The following is a 22,641-nucleotide window of genomic DNA, read 5'->3' on the forward strand; positions in this document are numbered from 1 at the left end:
TGTAAATCGTTCCTCCGACTCTCTTTTAAAGGGACATTTGTGACTGCATTTTGAGGCCACCCAGATAATTCAGAATAATCTCCTCATTTCAAGATCCTTAACTTGATCATACCTACAAAGTCTTTGGTATAAGGTAACATTTACAGGTTCCAGGGATCATGATATGGATATCTTTTATGGGACCATTTTCAGCCTACCACCACATCGTAAGTCATTTCAGTAACTATAAAATCACTCAAAGGCTAAGAATACAGACATGCATCTTATAGTCTCAAATTAAATTTTTCACAATGCTCTCTATTTATACTAGCACCAACACAAAAAGTTTCAAAAAGTCATATTTAAAATAAAAAGGTAAGACTCTAAAAGAAAATGTCTAGTAAGCATAGCCTTAAGAAGTGGTTCATTTTAATCAAATTTAAAATAGTATTCTTTGAAATTACAGAGTTATTATCATGACAATCCATTATTACAAATGTAAATATTAACGTAAGTCTTTACCTCCAGATCCTAACTGCTTGTAGAATCTGTATTCCAAATGTAGCTGTGGTGCTCTGGATTTCATGGGCTCCTAATTAAAAAAAAAAAAAGAACAAAAAACAAACAAACAAAAAACAGTAACAACAATAAAAAATGTAAGTTAATAAAATATCACTAGGCCCCAATTCCAAATGTTATAAATCACAGTATCAGCTCTTACATAATGTAACACTCTATTAGGCATCTTTGTCTCTCTAAGGATCTAGATCCAGATAATAAGCAACTTGAGTGCAATGTAAAACAATTTGATGCCATAAATGTACACAAGGTTAAGTGGCTATTACATCAAGCATTAGGGAAATCTATGTTTGACTCTTTGACCCTGAAGAAAAGTATACTGCGAACATTCATGACTAGGGGAATGGTGGCCCTTACTGTTTCTCCTTTTACCAGGAATCCACCCCTGAACTATATATTTCTGATGTAAAGACTCTAGTTTAAAGTGAAATTAAAGGAAAGTAAGAAAGAACAAAGATGGAGATAGGAAAATTTGACAATAGCAACACTATATTTTAAAAATTTTTCAGCTGGAGTATAGCTTACAATAAAACACACAGTTCCTAAGTATTAGGTCCATGAGCTTTGTTAAGTGTATATATCTCTGCAACTACCAGCTCAAAAAACCTTTAAAACATTTCCATCACCCTTCTCTTAGAGGTAATCAGTTTTGGACTTCTAGCACCTTTGGATTTGTTTTTTCTGTTGTTGGATTTCATATAAACGACATTATACAATATATGTTTTATATGCATCTGTCTGGCTTTTTTCACTCAACACACTTTGACATACACACATATACACACAACATAAACAGAATCAAAACAGATTTAAGATATAAGAAATAAATATTAAATGTGTGAAAATATTTGCAGGAAACAAAACCATAATAGGGTAGTAACACACGAAAAACTAACAAGATCCCACAGGAAAGTCTAACAAGGTAACAAAACTTAAACAAAACCAACAGAACTTCAAGAAATACAAAAAACTACAATAACCAAAATGTAAAATTAATCTACCAGCATATTAACACAACAGAAAAGAGAATTTGGGAACTGGGAGATAGATGGAAAAATGTCCACAGAATGAGAAGATTTTGTAGAATGCATCTCTATAAATGATACAAAATCCAATTGTGAAGGAAGTAAAACAAAATACAGAAAAAAAAGACGAGAGATCAATACAATGAGAAGGTCTAATACACATTTGATAAGTGTCTCAGGAAGAAAGGAGAGAGCAAAGTGAGCAGAGGTAAATAGTGAGGAAGTAACTGCAAGAACTGATGAAAGATAATAAAACCAGAGATTTAAGACGAATGTGAATCTCAAACAGAATAACTAAAAAGAAACTTATACTAAGACATATCACAATGAAATGACCAATGACAAAAATTTCAGATAAGGAACTAGTAAAATCCCAGTGGAACAATTACAATCAGAGATTATTACCAGAGAAAACAATCAGCTTAGTTCTTGAGAGGCAGGGTCGCAGAGTAAAAACACAGGCACTGAAACTAAATTGAACTGGTTTGAATAGATTTTTTTTTAAAGTTTCTGCTGTCTAGCACAGGGAACTATGTTCAATATCTTGTAATAACCTTTAATGAAAAAATATGAAAATGAATACATGTATGTATATGCATGACTGGGACATTGTGCTGTACAGCAGAAATTGATACACTAACTGACAGTACTTCAGTTAAGAAAAATAAGTAAATTGAACTGGTTTGATTCCTAAATTCATCAGTTACTAGCTGTATAGAATTTGGCAAGTTACTTAATCTTTTTGTACTTTTCAGTTCCCTCATCTATAAAAGAGGGATAAAACATTCTTTCTCACTTTATTTATATAGACATATATATGATTTAAAATAGTTCCCTCTGCATAGTGCTACATTACCTATAATTCTTCAGTTAACTATATTAAAGTACCTAACCATAAGATATAATAAAGATGCCCACTTATGTAATCACAAGTGAAATTAAATACACAACTTATTCAAGCACTAATATTCCCTAGGTAAAAAAAGAAAAAGAAAAAAGCTCTAAATTAATTGAGTCAGTTCAACTTGATTCCAATAGTTTAGTAGCAGTAAAACTTTATTGTGCCACGATATACACAAATGTCACCTCACCACAGGATGACATTTTCACTATTCATGAACAATGGTTTACTACATAACTGCAAACAAGATATGAGAGTGGTGGCTGAGGTCAAATGAATAAGTTATCCTGAAACAAATTGTCAATATGAACTAGGTTAACAGTAAATAAATGTAAAAATCTCTTTAAGTGATATCAGAGCTAAAAGGAGTCACTGAACTCTGCTCTCTGAACACCGTTGTTATCAAATAACGCCTTTTTTTGTACCAAAGTACAAAAATCAGATAGCAATCAAGGTGTACAAACATAACATTTCTGAGTGATTACTTTTAAGGCTGGTTCTGAACAAAATTATGTTATCTGTTATAAGCAGAGACAATGGATACAGATATGTAAGATACAAAAAAACCACATTTTATATATATATAAAATTTATAAAAACACACACACCATATACACATATAAATATTTAGTAATTGAAGTACCAACCTATCATCCAACAGTTTACGTGGAAAGTTTTCTGTCCTGTTAATATATTTTTTGGATGAATCTTAGGCAAACATGGCTTTAACACTATACTTCAACCTCAAAATACTATATGTAGACCCAAAAATACTCCCAGTTCCTGCTAAGAACACCGAATAATCACAATTGTTGTATGTAGTACTGATCACAGTACTTTAAAAAAGGACAAATCAGAGCAGAGGAAGAATGTCCCAGAAAAGGACAAGAAGAAAAATACAGGGATAGTGATGTGGCATGAAGGTAAACTAAAAAGGGTGATACATGTGTGTATACACAGAGAGGCTGAAAGATGGCATAATGCATGTTTATTAAGGCATCAAAGATGTCAATGGGATAAACAAGTTCCAAATCTGAAAATAACAGAACCTAAGGGTCACCAGTTAATGACTGAAATGGTCAAGTAAATGTCAGCCTAGAGCAGTGGCTCTTGTTTTAACACAATGGTTTATTAATGCCTTAACGTATCAGTTGAGTGTCATTCACATGCTCCCATGAGTATAGGCTGCTGCATCAGTAACACAGAATACCTGCTTTGCCACATTTCCATCCTTGTGCACCACTCCCACTCCCAACACAGAACAATGGCTAGATCCTGAACCAGTGGCCTAGATCAAGGGAAAAGAACGAATTCCAAAGAAATGAGCGCAAGCAATACCCATTCCCTGCATCCCGGGCCTCCCTATTGTGATTCACACAAACTGACTCCCACTGTCCTGATTTCACACTCATGAGGGAAACCTGTAATTTTAACTCAGCATTTTATTATGTAGATCACCCTACAGGAAAAAAATTAAAAACATATTATTTATACTGATTTGGGCATTATGGATCTGTATTAGTAAAATACATCAAATACCTTAAATTAGAAATTAACTTTTCCTAAATATTTACACCTCTGAGAGCTTGATTAATTGTGAATTGATTAATACTGTGAATTCACTTCTGATTAACAGTGACAATCTTTTTAATGAGACCACCAATCAGATTTTCTGTCATAAAGCCAAGGACCAGAACTTAAACCAAGGCGAATTCATCTAGGTAAATGCTAGTCCCAACCCACATGTCAGCCAGCCAGTCTCTCCCGGTAGCATCACAACCCTACTGCGCATTTTTATTTCCCACTAAAAATAAACAGCATTTGTTGCAGTGAAACTTAGTCTACACTCACAAAGATACTTAAAATTATGTAGCAGTTTTGTATCTCATTCCCAAAGTTTTTCTCTTTCTCCCACTTGTCTCTTCCTCTAATGGTCTCTATTTCTATATTAATCTCACTTTACCCTAATAACAGTGGTTATATTGGTAAAGACAAGATTGAGACTGGCAGCAAGCTGGGAGAATCAAGCTATGCTTAACCTCAAGGAAACCTGGCTGGCAAACCAGATAGAAAAGTTTTGCCAGCAGGAAGTTATGTCTCACAAAAATTCCCAGATTTCAACTATTCAGTTGTCACACCAGGCACATTTAGGACTTCAAAATAGTCCCAATGGAGTTTGCTTGCAATGCTATTCTCCACCCACATTAAGCATTTCTAAATCCCTGAAGGTCAAGCAATAGCCAGCTCTACCAAAAATAAAATATCAGTAGAAAAAGAGATTTTGGAAGCTATGTGGAAATACATTTTCAAATACTATAATCCTGAATACTAAGGACACCCTTCTCCAAATGCTTGAATCAAAAAGACAAATCATGTGTTCTAATTTTTATCTAATTAAAAATGCCAATATGCCAGCTTCCTTACATTAAAAATAGTGCCAAATTTTAAAAATTCAATTCTATAATGAAAACAAAGTAAAGGAATTGTTTTCATAACATAAAAAGACACAGACATCTTATATATACATTATCATATACTTGAAGAGTAAAGTTATGCTAGCAGCTAATAACAAAAGATTAGTTATGCATATCACTTTCCTAATAAACACTCAACTTATAAATGATATGGAAAAAAGTAATTTAAATGTTCATTAAAGAAATAACAAAAAATAATTAGGAAAAATAAGAAACATCAACTTACCAGTTTAATCGCCACATATTCATTTGTGTATAAATTTTTCCCTTGAAAAAGAAAGAAAAATGTCAGATTCTACCAGCAATAAATGTTGAAAGATGTATTATGTAAAACTACGCTGGTGGGGCAAAAAAGTACCTAACACATTTGAATGAAACAGGTTTTTGCTTACAATTATATAGCAAAAACCTCAATAACAATGAAATATTTAAATTTATGATCAACTCAGGTGTACTTAGTATTTCACCTAGACTCAGAGTAGAGAGTGATACTAATAAATATCTTAGCTCACTTAACAAACATAGAAAAATTCTTATTTTGTTGCACTACTATAAACAATTCAGAGAGTAATCAACAGGAAAATAAATAATAAATTTCAATAAAATACTCCTCTTCCAATCATTTTAAATCCTCCATTATTATGCAGTGTGATCTTAATAGAGCTCATGTGTATTCTAATAAATAGAACAAATACATAGAAAAAAACTGGAATATATTTAAAATGAAATAAAATTTTTAAAGTTTTATTCAATATTTGGCTTTGACAAACTGGCCAATTACTTTGAGGGGAAACTCATCCTAAAACCAAATTAAATTACAGATATTTTAAGAGTTAGAAAAGCCATAAAATAAGAAAAAATTATCAGCCCAATATATGGGAGTCTTTTTCAGCACTGAAAAATAAAAACGGAAAAAGATAAAAGATCAGAAGATTTTACACAGATTTGATTGCATATTTTAAACTTGTATAAGTTGAAAAAACTACCAGGTACAAAGAATACGTAAGAGACTAACCAGAATAAAGATTTAATATAATTATTATGTAAAGAATTCAGATGAATTACAGTAATTTTTGGCACTAGCAAACTGAAAATACTCCAGAAAATTCCAGGGGGTCAACATCTGTAATTCAACTAAAACACTATAGAGAATTAAGTTTATGAAAACAATTTGATATTAATGTGCTTCTTCACAAGTATAGTAAAAAGAATAAAGAATAGAATATGTGATTTCTGAATTTCCAGTATCCTTTCAATAAGCATGTATTATTTTTATAGTAAGAAAAACAGAACAATGATAGTTGTTGTTTTTAACTATGACAGTACTGTCCCTGGTCACATTGGCTACTGAACAGTAAATAGGCAATCAGCAACTTTCACACATGTGATTTTTCCAGCATAATACTCCTAACTTCATTTTATATAATAGCTGATGAATGGCAGTAAAACTTCTAGCCAAAATTTCACTCTCAGATGTGATGCCACTGTAAGCAGTATTTTCGCCTTAAGAATCTTTGCCACAAGCAGTTTCACAGCACAACTATCTACCTACAAGGCAATTTTGCCATAAAAGATAAAAACTTTCTTTTGTATAGCACAGGAAACTATGTTCAATATCTTGTACTAACCGTTGATGGAAAAAAATATGAAGACAAATACATGTATATATATATATGCATGACTGGGATATTATACTGTACACATTGTAACTGACTGTACTTTAATTTAAAAAGATAAAATAATGAAAATAAAAGAGGAATATTTAAAAGGACACAATGAGACATGAAAAATTATAATCACAGAAGTTTTGAAGACTTTATTGTGAAAAATTAAAATACAAAAATATCTGAATACAGTTAACATGTAGGTAGATTCATGGTTATAACTATTAGGGTACATCTGAGAAAAAGTGTTACTTCCTTTCTCAAAGATGATCATTAAGGATTCAGGATCTCATGTCGGGCCTAGGTTCTTTACAGTATTAAAAAATTTGCTATAAGTCTCTCCAAATTTCCCTTGAAGTAAAATGACGAACTGAGGGATGCTTCTATTTCTTATCAATATATGTAACCTATAAAACTGATAGTACATATATGGACCACATTAAAATGTTCCATCACATGCCTAGTCCTTATATATTTCACCAAATCAGGTAAGCCAGATTCTGTAACAAATACGAAAATTCTGTCTCCCTCATATTTTCCACTATCAAATAGCAAAAATTTTCACCATTTGCAAGAAACTTACACTCATCAGAAATCACGTAACCATTTCTTTTGGGAGGATAGAAGGAGCTTGATTCTTTTGTGTCTTCTAACTTCTAATACTGCATGATAAATTTGGTAAAGATGGCATGAGAGAACAAGCTGTTATATCTAAATTAGCCAAAGAATAGATAATTAATGGGACGGATGACTGTTGTGAATTAGCGGCCTGTTTTATATTCACCATAGCTTGGTAAGCTTCTAGGTGTAGGGATAACTGTGTTCACTAATGGATTTGCAAAGTGATGTTACCATTTTCTAGTGTAGTATGCAATCCGGCTTTACACTCTCTTATTTCTCACTTCCAGTAAGTTTTCCTATAACTGTATTTTTTTTATCAAGTCAATGTACACAGTTGTTAGCATTCACTATTTTAATATCACCCCGTCTATTTGTTGCTAGTTAGAACAGTATGAGGCTTAAGATTTATATAATATAAAAATGAAAACATAGCCTCAGAGGAGAATGAAACCAGTCAACCAGTTGAAACCAACTGTCAACCAATTATTTTACTTTATGGTAAAATTGCCTTATGGGCTGAAAGTTAAGCTGTTAAAAAAAAAAAGTACCATATTTTTAGGTTCAGCATTTCGATGTGCCTTCATACACATTTTCACAAATATATTATGTATGAAATTGTAGGCTTCCTCTAGTAAGCTTATAGTGCATAATTTAATGGTACAATGAGGAATTTAACCTTGGAGAACTGGTATCTAACAAAGGGACAACTCTGTTTTGAATTCAAAGGTGGAATTTATATTTCCTCAAGATATTATCATATTTTGTAACTATTTTGCATATGATATTATATTCACAAGCACAAAGGGAAAAATATTCACAAAACAAAAAATATAGATTCCATAGACTCAAAATATACCAAATGCACAAAGTATGTGTTTGTGTGTATAATATAAGTGAGAGAGGGCGCATGTGTACAGAGGGAATCCAATTAAGTGAAGGCTCCAAGCAGACTGGTTCCAGTTAACTGATGTTTTACTCCAATTTCAAAAGATACTTCCAACAGAGCTTGTGCTATATCCAATTCAAAAAGATGGTTTTATCAACTTTGTGGTATTTGGGTGGTCATTATTATAGAAAACTATGTTCCACAGAAACTATATATATGTTTATAGCAGAAACTACTAATTACCCAACAATAAGCATGTTCCTGCTTCTATAATAAGAGAATGCTCAACTTTCAAAATAGTTGTCCAGCTAGACTATATTTCTGGCCTCTCTTTCAGCTTGGTGTGGCCATGTGATTAAGTTCTGGATATGAGCAGAAATGAGATATGTCACTCCCCACCTCTAAGAATGAATGTGTGCTCTCCTGGCCCTTTCTCTTCTGGCTGGCTGGCTGGGAGCCGGCAACAACTGGAGCAACTGTCTTATGCAGAGACTGCAGAGACGGAAGCCACATACTGAGGATGCAGAGGTACCCTGACAGCCCTGGGTGTTCTCCTTCTGGTCTGTGTTACATGAAGGAAAAAGAAACTTTTCACCTAACGCCACTATATTTTAGGATCTCTTTGTTATTAGCATCATAGCCTATTCTTTATTATTACATTTTTTGAGATAGGTTTTAAGCTTCAGTTAGTAAAAGAAAATCGATAAACATAAAAAAAATGAATCTACTCAAATCTGCGTATTTATTTGCTATATGTTGTGAGGTATGCAGAATTCTCAACAAAACAATTCTTAAATATAAACAATATATTAGGAAGAGTTATGAGCCACATAGGAACAAGAGGAAAAGAAACAAAAAGAAGTTATGAAAACTCCTGTCTACTTAATTATGTCAAAATTTATAGTATCTTATATGATAATTCATAAAGCCAATATATAACACCCTTGTTCTGTGTTCTTTTATGTGATGGTCAATCAGGTGTAGCCACAAGAGGGGTCATAGAAGAGGCTCAGGAAAACAAAATTTATTATACTCCGAGGCCCTAGAAGAGGGGGGTCACAGAAGACGCATCATGTTTTGGTCAGGTGGTAGAAGACAGGAACATGAGAAGACCTTAGGTCAGGCCTTTATTGGCATTTCTGTAGGAAAGCTAAGGCAGAGCAGGGTAAACTGTTTAGGATTGGCTAGTTTTAATAATTCTATTAGCCTTTGGGCAATATGAGCGAGCAGGCAGGTGGTCTCAAGTTGTCTTCTCCTTGGCCACAGGATGATTTGAAGAAGAGGACTGTCTCCTGGAGTGTACTGGCCAGATGGAGAAGGTATGACTCTGGACTGGTTAGTTTGCAGATCAAAGGCATGCTGCCAGCTGAGTCCTTTGCTATCTCTAAGAACTGTCCAGCCCCTACAGGAGCAGTCTCTCCCCAGCTAGAAAGGTTTTGGGTCTTTTTGAGTTTTTGTTTTTGTTTTTATGATTAAAGCAATATTATATTAGCTGGATTATAAAGCAGAAAGAGATTCCATACATTCTGGAACACATGTGCAGTAAGAGGAATCAACTCAAGTATTAATTCTTTTTTTTAAATTGAAATATGGTTAACCAGAAAGGTTTTTTAAGATATTAAAGCACAATAATATACAGAAAAATAAAAATATATACAATATAACCCCATATTTTATCTAGCTATGTTTGGTCTCACTCAGTGCCTGTTAAAAATGTTTCTATGGGTTTTGACTGATTGTACAAGCTAGAAATACATCTGCTAACATGCAGAATGCAAGCCTTACCACCAATACATATAAAGGTAAAATAAAACCAAAAATATATCAATTCATCATTCTGTAATTAAAAACACAGATAAAAATGATAGTAAATGTATTTACTTAAATCTAATTTTAGATTATTTTAAATGTTTACCTTTTATAAATCTCAAGGCCAATTTTTTATGACCAACTTTAAAAAAAATTATCTATAAGAATAGTTTCAACAGTGGGTAACACAAGACCCTTTGGGGCATTTGGAAATGGCAGTGAGGGCTGAAGGAAGGGCATTTGGGGTTGTGCATGGAGATGCAACTCTTATTTTGTGCCCAAGAGGTCTAAAGTTCTAAACACCATGCAGTGTATGGGATATTCCTCTACAAAAGAGAACTGTCCAGCCCAAGATGCTAATAGCATCTTTGTTGAAAATCACTTACTTATAACATACATTCTTTATATTCTTTCTTACCCAATACTAATCACAAACATTTTCATGCCAGAAACAAATGTTCAAGATTGTGTCTATTAATGGGACTTTAAAGAAAGTACTTTAAGAATCCAAATCAGCTTTTAACATTAGCATGTTTATCCAGGTATAGAAAGAATGATACTTATAACAGCTTTTTATGTACAGAGAAATCACTTGGGACCTTTTTTAAAAAAGGAATAAAACACCCCTGTATTTAGTAGTCTATCAAGGAAGAAAAATATGACTAAATTAGTTCTGCAAGTATATATGACATTTATATATTATAAATAAACATAAAACAGATACATATATAGATAATATATTTAAGTAGATAAATGTATGCAAAATATTCAATAAACACCCATAAACAGGTTAGATACAGATAGATAAATAAATGATAGAGGATGGATGGATGTACTAATCAGTCATCTTATATCTATTGCTGCTTATTCACAGACTGCAAAAGAAAGGGGTATTTGCTGCCTTTTCAGTAATTGCATCTATAGTTTCAGTACATATAGTATCTCACATTGCCCTGGCTAAAAAGCTCCACTAGATTGTTTTGTGCGTATATGCATACACATACACATACATATATACAAACATACATACACAAAGATGTGTATATATGTGGTTATTTTGAAATAAATTATATGAAACCAATTCTGAATTAACAAAGCCAAAGTACTATAGTAGGATAGTCATATAAACAGAGAGAGAGTGATAGAGTACAAATAAATATATGACATAATATGTAGCTGTAAAACTAATATATATAAATAAATTTAAGTAAATATACATATAACACTATAATTTTTAAAAAGAATATCTGGATACTATCTTTTACAGGAGCAAAACAATCACTGTTTCCTTAAAATATGCAGGTACAGTGCAGGTCCTTTTACATTATTATCTAAACTTAATCTTCAAAATAATAACTAAATAATTTTCATTAGAAAGTATCTTTCATTAAAAAAAAATGCCTACAATATAATAGAATAAACAAAATAGTCTTACCTAATCGTAATTCTCCAAAATTCCCACATCCGATTTTTTTTCCAACTCTAAAGTTAGGTCCAACCATTAAAACTCCAGAGGATGAAGAACCAGTTCCTCGAGTGTTGTGTCCTGACCGACCACTAGGTCGTGCCATTCTATCATCTGATTTGTCCTTGTCTTTCTTTTTATTATCCATATCAAGTTTGCGGTACTCCACTTTGAATTCTTTAATCAAGACAAGCACACTGAAATAGGGTATCGTGAAAACAGGTACATCACTAGGTAACTGTACCAGGTGGGTAATCTTAACATTCAAATTGCAGTAGGTAGTCAATTAACTGGAGCGTGTTCATCCCATTCGTAAAATTTTTCTCAGCTGTCTTTTCAGCAAAACATGTCTTCAAAATTATCTTTCCAGTGATGTGAGCTGATATTGATAGAGAGCTAGAATATTAAGAAAAGAAAATTAGTCAACTTAGAGAATTAAAAAATGTATGTTTGGGAAATTAATAACATTACAAAAGTTTAGGCAATAGACTATTACTATTTGTTGATGCTCACTGAAATCAAACTTCAGTAGACTCTTATTCATTACCCTTTAAAGATTCCTATAATTTAATACCAAAGAGATCACAAAAACAGAACAAAACACAGAAATCAAGAGATTTGGTTGTTTCTTAACAATAAATACAAGTAACAAAAATGCACTGAGTGTTCCATAAGCCAATATACATTCACTAACCTAGACCTTCCAACATAAAATCATTTCAATTAAAAAAACATACTCAGAGAATTCCAATAAGTCAATTTAAGATTTTCAATTTAAAAAAACAGAGAATAATTTTGCAAATTAGTAAAAGATCTTAATAAAAATATCTTCTACATGTTCATACAGTTAATAATTTTCAGTTTTTTCAAATATACATTCTCATTTAATCTTCATTTATTCAAATATTTATTATTCATTAACTATATATGGAAATGGAGATCAGGATGATAATAAAAAAAATTCTCGTTACTCATCATGGAAAACATTAATTATTATGTAACACTTGGATTAGGCCTTAAAATATATATATATAATTTCAATTTCATAAGGTCAAGAAATGTTGGTAGGCCAAACTCACAAGGTAGAGAAGGTAAATTTTACATTTTCTAATGTACAGATGAAAACACTAAAACTCAAAAAATTTTTCAAGGCTTTTGGAAGAGTCTGCCCCATTCATCTTCTCTAAGAATTTCACCCATCAGACATACCTCAATTCTGTGGTAAATCTGCAAGCTTAAATAATTCTCCAAATTTTGTTTAAACAATTTGACTGGATTCCTATTCTCTGTAATTAAAGAAACTTTGACTTCAAAAGATAATCAGTAAAAAAGAAACTAGGATTTCAAAATTGTAGAATAGATAAACAAGATTCTACTGTATAGCACAGGGAAATATACACAAGATCTTATGGTAGCTCACAGAGAAAAAAATGTGACAATGAACATATATATGTTCATGTATAACTGAAAAATTGTGCTCTACACTGGAATTTGACACAATATTGTAAAATGATTATAAATCAATAAAAAAGTTAAAAAAAAGAGACTAGGATCACTATCAAGGACTGCTTATCCCTACTTTTGAAGTTATTAAAGTATATGATGCAATCATAACAAAGGTGAAAACAAACCGTATTTCCTGATTAATTTTCAGCCACCCACCAAATATGCAGTCATTCCTAACACCCAATCTATTTATAAAGTTTCTTATTATATTTGCCATACTCTTAATTTTGCAGGTAAAACTGTAAGCATCTGTTTGGTATGTGTAAAACTGTAAATTCCGTTTGCAGCCATAATAGACTCACTGATACTGAACTTCCCCTCCGGCTGTAAATAACTATGACACTGGACAAAACATATGAAGCGCTTGTTTTCAGGCATCAGCTAACAGGCAGTGAAGACTGATTTTGAGAAAAAAGAAACACATAAGGCCACCTTCACGCAAGAGCTCCAGCTGGGGACAATTTTCTGACTACAGCAGAGGGAAGTGAGACTCAGTCAGTGTACAGTTATCACAGATCAGAGTTTGGAGCTGCTGAAGTGAGTGAAATTTGCAGAACAGTACTGATGGAGAGGCAGTTGTGTAGTGTTAGGGGTAGGAGATGACAGATTAGTAGTAGATTAGCAGACAAAGACTACTAGGGGTTAAATGAAGAACGGAAATAGTAAAAGCTGTAAAGTGCTAGAAGACCTTAAAGTTCCTATCTGGTCATGGTGGAGGAAATTCATTAGTATCCCAGGAGCTCAGCTGAGATACCAGAAAGACTAAGTCTTAAGATTAAGGACCATACGCTAGAGTCAGAACACTCTAGACTGGCTCACCAAGCCTGGATAGGATTAAGAATATCTCCAATTAAATTAATTGCATTCTAGAACAAAACTCAACATACTTAAAAAGATCAAAACAAAAAAAAAAAAAACCCAGACTCTCAACAATGTTAAATTCAGAATGTCCAGCATACACTTAAAAATTACCAGGCATGAAAATAAGCAGTAAATGTGAGCAGCAGCCAGGAAATAAAGCCATCAAAGGAAATAGACCCCAAGATGACACCGATACTGAAATCAGAAAACAGGACTTTAAACTGCTAAACAGCCACTGAAGTTCTATAAAATTGAAGAAAGAGAATGGGGCAGAAAAATCTTTGAAGAAATAACGGTTGAAAATTTCCCAAATTCACTGAACAATGTTAAGCTACAAAATGAGGAAACTCAGCAATACCATAAGGGATAAATACAAAGAAAATTAAACCTAGGTGCATCAGAGTCAAAGTGCTAAAACTGAAAAATAAAGAAAAAGTCTTGGAAGCAGACAAACTACGCAACAGACAGGGGAACTGCTAGCTTTTTATCAGAAACAATGGAGGCCCCCCAAAAATGGGAAAATATATTCAAACAAATGAAAGGAGGAAAAAAATTCTCAGCCCAGAACTTGACATCAGTAAAATTATTCTTTAAAACTGAAAGTGAAAGAAAGCCATTTTCAGAGGAAAGAAAGCTAAGAATTAGTCACCAGCACACTTGTACAAGAAATACTTTTCAAATAGTCCATAAGGCTTAATTAAATCACATGATATCAGAAAGAAATGTGAAACTTCAAGAAGAAATGAAGAATACTGGAAATCAGAAATGCATAGGCACTTATTTCCTTAAAAGATATATTACTGTTTAAAGCACAAATAATTTCTTAGTATCATTTATAACATATGTATAAGTAAAACAAATGACAACACAAATGGCAGGGGCAGGTAGGAAATGGAATTATACTATTTTAAGATTCTTATATTTGTGAGGAATGAGATAGTTCAATATTAATTTTAAGTAGCCAATGCAATTTTAAAGCACATATTGTGATACCTAGACTAAACACTAAAAATTAATTGCAATAGAAACAGCTAAAAAGCTAGTACAAGAAATAAAGTGGAATAATAAACATTTGATTAAAACAAAAGTGAAACAAAAGATATATGAGACCAAAAAAAAAGAGAGAGAAGTCCTAAAACCACATATACAATGAAGATGGACCACATTTTCCCCATAAAAGGGAAAAACTGTCAGATTGTACAAAATATCAAGATCCAACTATATGCTGTCTATAAGAAACAACTTTAAATACAAAAACACAAGTGGACTGAAAGTGAAAGAACAGAAAAAAGGATATACAATGCAAACAGCAAGTATAATAAGCTTGAGAGGCTATATTATCATAAAAAGTAAACATCAAAACAAGGGACTATCTCCAAAGACACAGATCTATTTCATAATGATAAAAAAAAATAAATTCAATAGAAACACAAAAATCATTAAAAAAAAGACATAACAATGAACAAAATGAAGCAAAAACTTAAAAAAACTAAAGAGAAAAAGACAATCATAGCTGAAAATTTTAACACTTGTTTTAATAATTGATAAAGTAAAGAATAAAAATACCAGTACGTATACTGATAGAGTAGATGTAAATAATACCATCAATTACCATGATCTAATTGACATGTATAAAACACAACATTCAAAAACTGCAGAATTACCTTTCCTTTCAATGCTCATCAAGAAAGATCACTTTCTGGATCATTATTTAAGTCCCAAATAACTGAAATATTACAGAGTATAATGATCAAACTAGAATTAAATAATGAAACAATAACTATATGATATCTAGAAAATCCCCATATATTTGAAAATTAAACATACTTTTAAACAATTCATGAGTTGAATAATAAATCAGATGGGAAACAAAAAAATTTTCCCAGAATAATAAGAAAATATACCAAATTTTGTGGGTTGCAACTAAAGCAATGCTTATAAGAAAACTGAAAGCTTTAAATGCCTAAGTTAGAAAAGAAGTTTTTAACCAATGATCCAGTTTTTCTCCTTAAAAAGTTAAAAAAGAGCAAATTAGACATAACTTGAGGAAATAGTTTAATAGAGTTATTGTTAATATTCCACAGACTTTTACAAAAATACAGTCTTACTGAGTGAAAATACAGGAATTCTTGGCAGATAAATATCAAAGAAACAAACAAAAAAGAACCCCAGAGACCCTAGGATAAAAAGAATCATATCTAAAATGAAAAACTTCATTGGATCCATTTAAAAATGGATTGAATAGAGCAAAAGGTGTCAATGAACCTGAAAGAAGATCCAAATAAATTATTCAGGGAGCAAAGTCAATAAAATAGAAAATAAACAACACAGAAAATAAAACCAAAAATTGATTTTTTTTGAAAACTATATTATTCTTACAAAAACTCTTTCAGAAACACAAGAATAAGGAATACTTGTCAATTTACTTTGTAAGATCAGCAGAACCCTGATACAAAAGCCTGAGTAAAACAGTTGAAGCAAAGAAAATTAGACCAGTATTTCTCATAGCCATAGATATAAAGATTATTCACAAAATATAAGCAAATATATTAAAAAGTTTAATAAATAATAATCGAACAGGGTTTAATACTAGAAAGTAAGATTTAATATTTAAATAAATTCAGCAAATTAACAGCAAAAAAAATCTCAACAGACAAGAAAATGCATTTGACAAAATTCAACCCATTAATAACTAAAACCTTTCGGTAATCCAGAAAGAGAATCGAACTTTTCCAACCTAATAAAAGGAATCTACAAAAAAAAAAAAAAAAGCTACAGCTAATATCATACTTAATAGTAAAACAATGAACTCTTCTCCACCAAGACTAGGAAAAAAACAGAAGAATGTTTGCTCTTAGATCTTCTATTAGACACTGTATGGAAGAACTAGTCTGTACAATAAGGAAAGAAAAGATGCAAAAAAACATAAAAATTGAAGAGGAAAGGGCAAAACTGTTGTTATTCAGAGACATCTTGATTGTGTTGTGCAGAAAACTTTATAGGGTGATGTTATCAAGATGGCAGTGTAGATCATTCCCAACTTCAGTCCCCCTCACAAGAAGAACAACTAGCAACTATCTACAGACTGAAATCACTAGAAAAAAATCCCAGAACCCAAGGGTGAGGCTAAAGCACTCCCTTGGACAATAGAGATAGAGAAGGACCACATTAGAAAGATAAGAGGAGCAGCTACACTCTAACCACAGTGTCCCTCCCCAAGGCTGGCACAGCACTACACCTACAGGGCCCCCAAGGCTGTGGTTTCTTGGTGGGAAAACAAGAGTCTAAGGTGGACATCCAGCTCCCCTAGCATAGCAGGATGGTTCCTGGGAGGCCTATCCAGGTCTCACCTCATTGGGATCATTGAGGGAATCTGTGAGGTTCATTAAAAAAAAATAAAAATCTCAACAGAACAATAACAAGTGAAGATATTGAATCAGTTATCAAAAACCTTCTAATAAACAAAGCCCAGGCAAGAATGAGGAACATTTAGAACTCTCAATTGCTGGTGGGAGTATAAAAAAGTACAACTTAGGGGAAAAGTTCTATAGTTTATTTTAAATAAAATATACACCTATCCTATGACCTAACAATACCACTCTTAGGTATTTACTCAAGAGGAATCAAAACATATGTTTAGAGAAAGGCTTGTACACTAGTATTTACAGCAGCCTTATTTGTAATAGCAAAAAAGATGGAAACAATCCTAATGTCTAGGAAGGAACAGAGGAACAGATATACAAATTGGTATGTCCATTCAATGGAACACTATGCAGCAAATAAAAAGAAAAGAACTGCTGATACATGTAACAATATGGATGAATCTCTCATATATTAGACTGAGATAAGTAAGGCACAAAAGAGTTCATACTGTATCATTCTTGTTATATGAAGTTCTAGAATCAGCAAAAATTAGCTATGGTGACAGAGATCAGATCAGTTGTTACCTAGGGTGATGGGAAGTTTGAAAAGTGGCATGACAGAACTTTCTAAGGGAAGGAAATATTCTACATTTTGATTGGAAGGGGATTACACTGGTGTGTACTTCTGTCTAAGTTCATCAAACTACACTTAAAATCTATCTTATATGTAAATGATACTTCAAAACATGATTTTCAGAAATAACACACATCAAAAAATTAATGCTATATCTCAAAGTGCATATTTTTTCCTACTATATCACAAAATTTATCTGAAAACACTACTTATTTTAAAGTTAATGAACACAGTATTTTAGAAGGCTTTTTTTTTAAGGCCCTTCTATACTTTTTCTATTGGGAAGGAAGTAATTTCCCTTTTGCAATTTTTCCTGTTATTTATATAGCTTTTTGTTTACTAACTATCCAAAACACATTCTATTAACTATATGTTACAAGAATTCAAATAACACAGATAAAGTAAAAATACTCTGGGGATGCCCATACCCCTTATCCATCATCCCACTTGCTCTGCTCACAGGTAAACATTACTTCCAGTTTGGTGTATATGCTCTGGACCTTTTTTTAATTCCTGTGCATGCATATATTTAAGTATAGCAATATTTGTAGGTCTGCTTACTTTACAGAAAAGGTCAATGTAAAACCTCTGAAGAATTCAAATTTTACAAAAGTAACAGCATTTGAAAGCATATCATACACTGGAAAACTTCTGCCCTTTTTCTTTCATATCCATGCACCCAACATGAACCCTAGAGCATCTAGGGCCAGCAAAACAAATGGTTGGGGAGGCAAGAAGAGTTAAGACACAACCCCAAATTCCTTCCTCAAGTTCCAGAGCCAAGGGCCACGCCTGAAGCTGGGATGTGGGAAGGCACAGGCAGGAAAAAGTAATGAATTAGCTAAAAATTGAACCTTGAAAATGAAACAGGTATTTTTAATATCTGAAAATAAGTCTTGCTAAAACTGAATTTATTCCTATAAATATGTGGCAAGAATCAATGGAAACTGACCAGAGCACCACCTATGAGTGGGGGAAAAAGAATAATCAAAGTATAGAAAGTAGTAGTGAGAAATGAAGCTGTTTCTTATTTTACTCCATCCTGTTCAATACATTCAGGAAACTGTTCATAAATTTGTCATACTAGGTTCTTTAAGGTTTTTTTAAAAATATTTTAACATATTAGTTCTGTGATTAAAATATTAAGGATCTCAACAGTCTAAGTACTTCCCTATTGTAGCACGTATCAAACAGTATTAGAATGGACAAGTTTGCCTACAGCCATGGTCAGCAAACTCCAGTCTGTAAGCTAAATCCAGTCTGCTGCCTATTATGTACGGTCTGCAAACTAAGAATGGTCTCTACATTTCCACATAGCTGGGGAAAAAAATAAAATAATATTTTGCGGCCCATAAAAATCATATGAAATTCCAATTTCAGTGTTCATAAATAAATTTCTGTAAGAATGAATCCGTGCTAACTCGTTCATACGCTGTTATGGCTGCTTCATGCTACAAGAGAAGAGAGACCATATATGGCACTCTTATCATTTCACACTGCTTTCCAGAGCATCACAAACTGTCATGCTTTTAAGGCACAGCGGAGTGTGCATTATGTACTTCAAATTAGATGGCAAAGTATTGTATTTATTAAATAATGACACCATACTAAAGAATATAATGGACATGACCAAAAGTATTAGTTTTCCACTGCTGTGTAACAAATTAGCAAAAACTTAACAGCTTATAGCAACACACATTCCATAGATCAGCTGACTCATTTGCTCAGTGTTTCACATACTTCATCTGGAGGCTAAAGTGGGAAAGAATCTTCTTCTAAGCTCCCTTAAATTGTGGGCAGAATTCATATCCTTGTAGTGTATAACTAAGGGCCTCAGCTTTTTGCTGGCTCTCAGACAGAGGCCACCCTCAGGTCCTATAGGGTGCCTACAGTTTCTACAAGCTGCTTACCATTCCTACATGGAATTCTCAGACATGGCCACTTAATTCTCAATGTCCCTAAGAAAAGTTTCTAGCTCCAAACTTTTAAGAATAAGTCTTATATGAGGCAACATAACATATTCATACCTATGTCCCAATCTTTGTACCCTGCTCAAATCCACCAGTTCCCCCAGGCCATGGGTCCAGGTCTTGCTATCTGCTTCCAGATCTCCTCGATGCTGCCTGTCTATCTATGTACTAGAAAGAGCACAGGATTAGAAAAAAGTAATCTTAGGAGTCTCAACTAGTTGTGAAGCCTTAGGCAAGGCTTAATCTGTCTAAGCTTGTTTTAGTAATTATCAAATAGGAGTATTAGACTAGGAGATTTCTAAGGATATGCCTGTATTACATACAGTATTACAACTGACTGCTACATTTAATGACAAGGACTCATTATATGTAACTTTGTGATCTCTCAGCCTAACACACTACCAGGCATCTAAGACAGTCAATAGATATTACAGATTAACAAATGACTTCTTTCTGCCTTACCTAAACATTTCTAGGTTTCGGTTGTATAATTCCTATTTAAAGGTGCCCCAGTCACATATCACCAGAACCCTTAACATCAGTCTTTTCATTTAACTGAGACACATCACTGACCCTCTCCAGTGTGCTACAAGTGTTCCCAAGAATTTCCTGTGTGAGATCGCATTTTGTTGCCTGAATTACTCCTCTAATACTATGTGTTTGTGCCTTCGGTACTGATTCATCCCAACACCAAACCAAAATCATTTCTGAAAACTGCAGATATTATTTTAGCTACAGCTAATACCAGCAGACAAGGAATCACAAATCCAAATGCCCAAAGAGGAGAGGCAGGTAACAGAATGACTCAAACAGAGAATAAGACAATAAAAAGTACTAGGGGCCATGGCAAACTGGAAGGCAAATAACCCATTTAGAAGAGGCAGCTACTACCTAGCTGTAAACAAATGCTGCCCCTCAGGAACACTAGATGTCCAATTTTCAAGAAAAAAAATCAGAAACCTTGACTTTTGCATAAAAATCTGAGGGCCATTTGCTGAGCACTTACTATAAGTACTTTAAACAGATTAACTCCTCAACTCTCACAATGGTAAGGTACTATTACAATCCCTATTTTCACCAATAAGGAAACTAAATTTTAGGGAAATTACACCACTTAACTAGCATCTGGATCTGCAGCATCGGTCTGTCCCTTCTTGCCAGCCTATACTGTAAGTCTCTGCAATACCTCAATGTTGCGAGATCCTAATTTAAACCAACATCGAGGGTGGGGAGGGTGTACTCACCAGTCAACTAGCCCCATGCATGTACAAAGGGCTTCAAGACATTTATGAACAAAAAGACAATACACAACAGCAGAGGAAATATTATCCTATAAAACTGCAATGTGCTTACTTACTATAATACACCCTTCTGTGGTGATACTAGATTTTTTTAAGAGTCAACAACTGTAACTTTGTATGTCCATATCAATAAAGAGGCTTAAAGGGAGACAAGAAATACTAATAAACTTTTGGAAGATAGGAAGAAAAGAAGCATATATTGACAGATGAAGCAATGCAGGAAACTAATGCCCAAACTAAGTGCTGGAGAAGACCTCAGCAGAGTAAGGAACAGACAGACATACAGGCTACTGTTGTTACTATCTCCTATGTAAAAGGACAAAACAAAATAAAAATAAGTCTCTAAAGAAAACAAAGGAAGTTCCAAAGAAATTGGGTGGGGGGGCGGTCACGGATCGCTGCCCATCACAAAATAAAACCCGCCCCCATCTGGTATATTAAAGACTAGTTCCCTGAGTGCACACCCTATGAAACATGCTGGTCAGTAAGTCCCATCTGTGTACACAGGGTTCCAAGAAATTGATGAAGAAAAAGACAGCAAAGAAAAAAGAATAGCAAAGAAAAGCCAAACCATTTACACAGAAATATTAACCTAATCCTCCTTCACAAATGAATTGACAACCAAGAATCACTAGATATATGAAGAAAGGTAACAGTATGAAAGAAAAATGCCCCCCCCAAAAAGCAAATTTTAAAAAATTTGGAGAAGGAGATCATTCAAAAAACAGAAGAGAACTTAAAAAAAAGTTAGATCCTCAGAGGCTTTTGAAAAGGACAATAATATATACACAGAATAAGAAAATAATGCTACATTATATGAAATAAAGTGAGGGAATAATCCTATTTTGTAAAACAAAAAAATACAAAGAAACAAAAATAAAGAAAAAGAGACAAGAGAAGCAATTTAATAACTCCAACTTCCAACTAATAACAGAAATTAATAGGAAAGACAGAGGAAATTAAGAAAAATAAATTTTTCCTGAACTAGAGCCAAAAGGGCCAGAATGCTCATCAAGAAAGAAAAGTAACCCTGGTACACTACTACTTGGTTCTACTACAAGTCCTAAAAGCGTAAGCATGGTTGATTTATTTTCAGCTTTTAGAATTAATCTTACCCCCCAAAACAAGATAAATGTTATAGAAGAGAATATAAATTATCTCTACCTCAACAGTGTTAAAGTAACACTACAACTGACAGATGCTCAGCTGTTAAGGGAGAGCAGAAGAAGTACAGGGAAGGATAGGGATATGAACATCTGCACCTTACAAAGTACAGAGTAAACAGATACAGTAAAATTTGCTAGAATGAAAAAAAGAAAAAAGAGATGTAAGAACACAAAGTGTCAAAGGTAAGCAGTAGATGAAGCAAACATAATAATTATCCAAACATTTAAAGACAAAAGGGGAAGTGGGAGTGTGTGATCTAAAATCTCATCCCTTGGTAGACAATTAAAAGATAATGCATCTGCAAACAAAGACAATTTTACTTTTTCCTATCCAATTTGGGTATCTTATTTCTTTCTCTTGCCTAATTGCACTCGCTAGGACTCCCAGTATCATGTTGAACAGAAGTGGTGAGAGGGAGAATCTTTGTCTTGTTCATG

General features: G+C 33.1%; 1 protein-coding gene across 9 annotated transcripts in view; it reads right to left on the bottom strand.

Annotated features, from left to right (window-relative positions):
- CSNK1G3 (casein kinase 1 gamma 3) overlaps positions 1-22,641 on the bottom strand; it is a 97,620-nt gene that overhangs the window by 53,919 nt on the left and 21,060 nt on the right. For all 9 annotated transcript variants that reach the window (XM_072957650.1, XM_072957642.1, XM_072957645.1 and 6 more), the window contains 3 exons: positions 11,374-11,799; positions 5,185-5,225; positions 502-571 (listed from right to left, as the gene is read on the bottom strand). In XM_072957650.1, coding sequence (XP_072813751.1) covers positions 502-571; positions 5,185-5,225; positions 11,374-11,551 — 289 coding nt within the window. In that variant the 5' untranslated portion in view covers positions 11,552-11,799. The remainder of the gene's footprint in view (positions 1-501; positions 572-5,184; positions 5,226-11,373; positions 11,800-22,641) is intronic.

The sequence above is a fragment of the Vicugna pacos genome, chromosome 3 (assembly GCF_048564905.1).
Source record: "Vicugna pacos chromosome 3, VicPac4, whole genome shotgun sequence".
Taxonomy (NCBI): Eukaryota; Metazoa; Chordata; class Mammalia; order Artiodactyla; family Camelidae; genus Vicugna; species Vicugna pacos.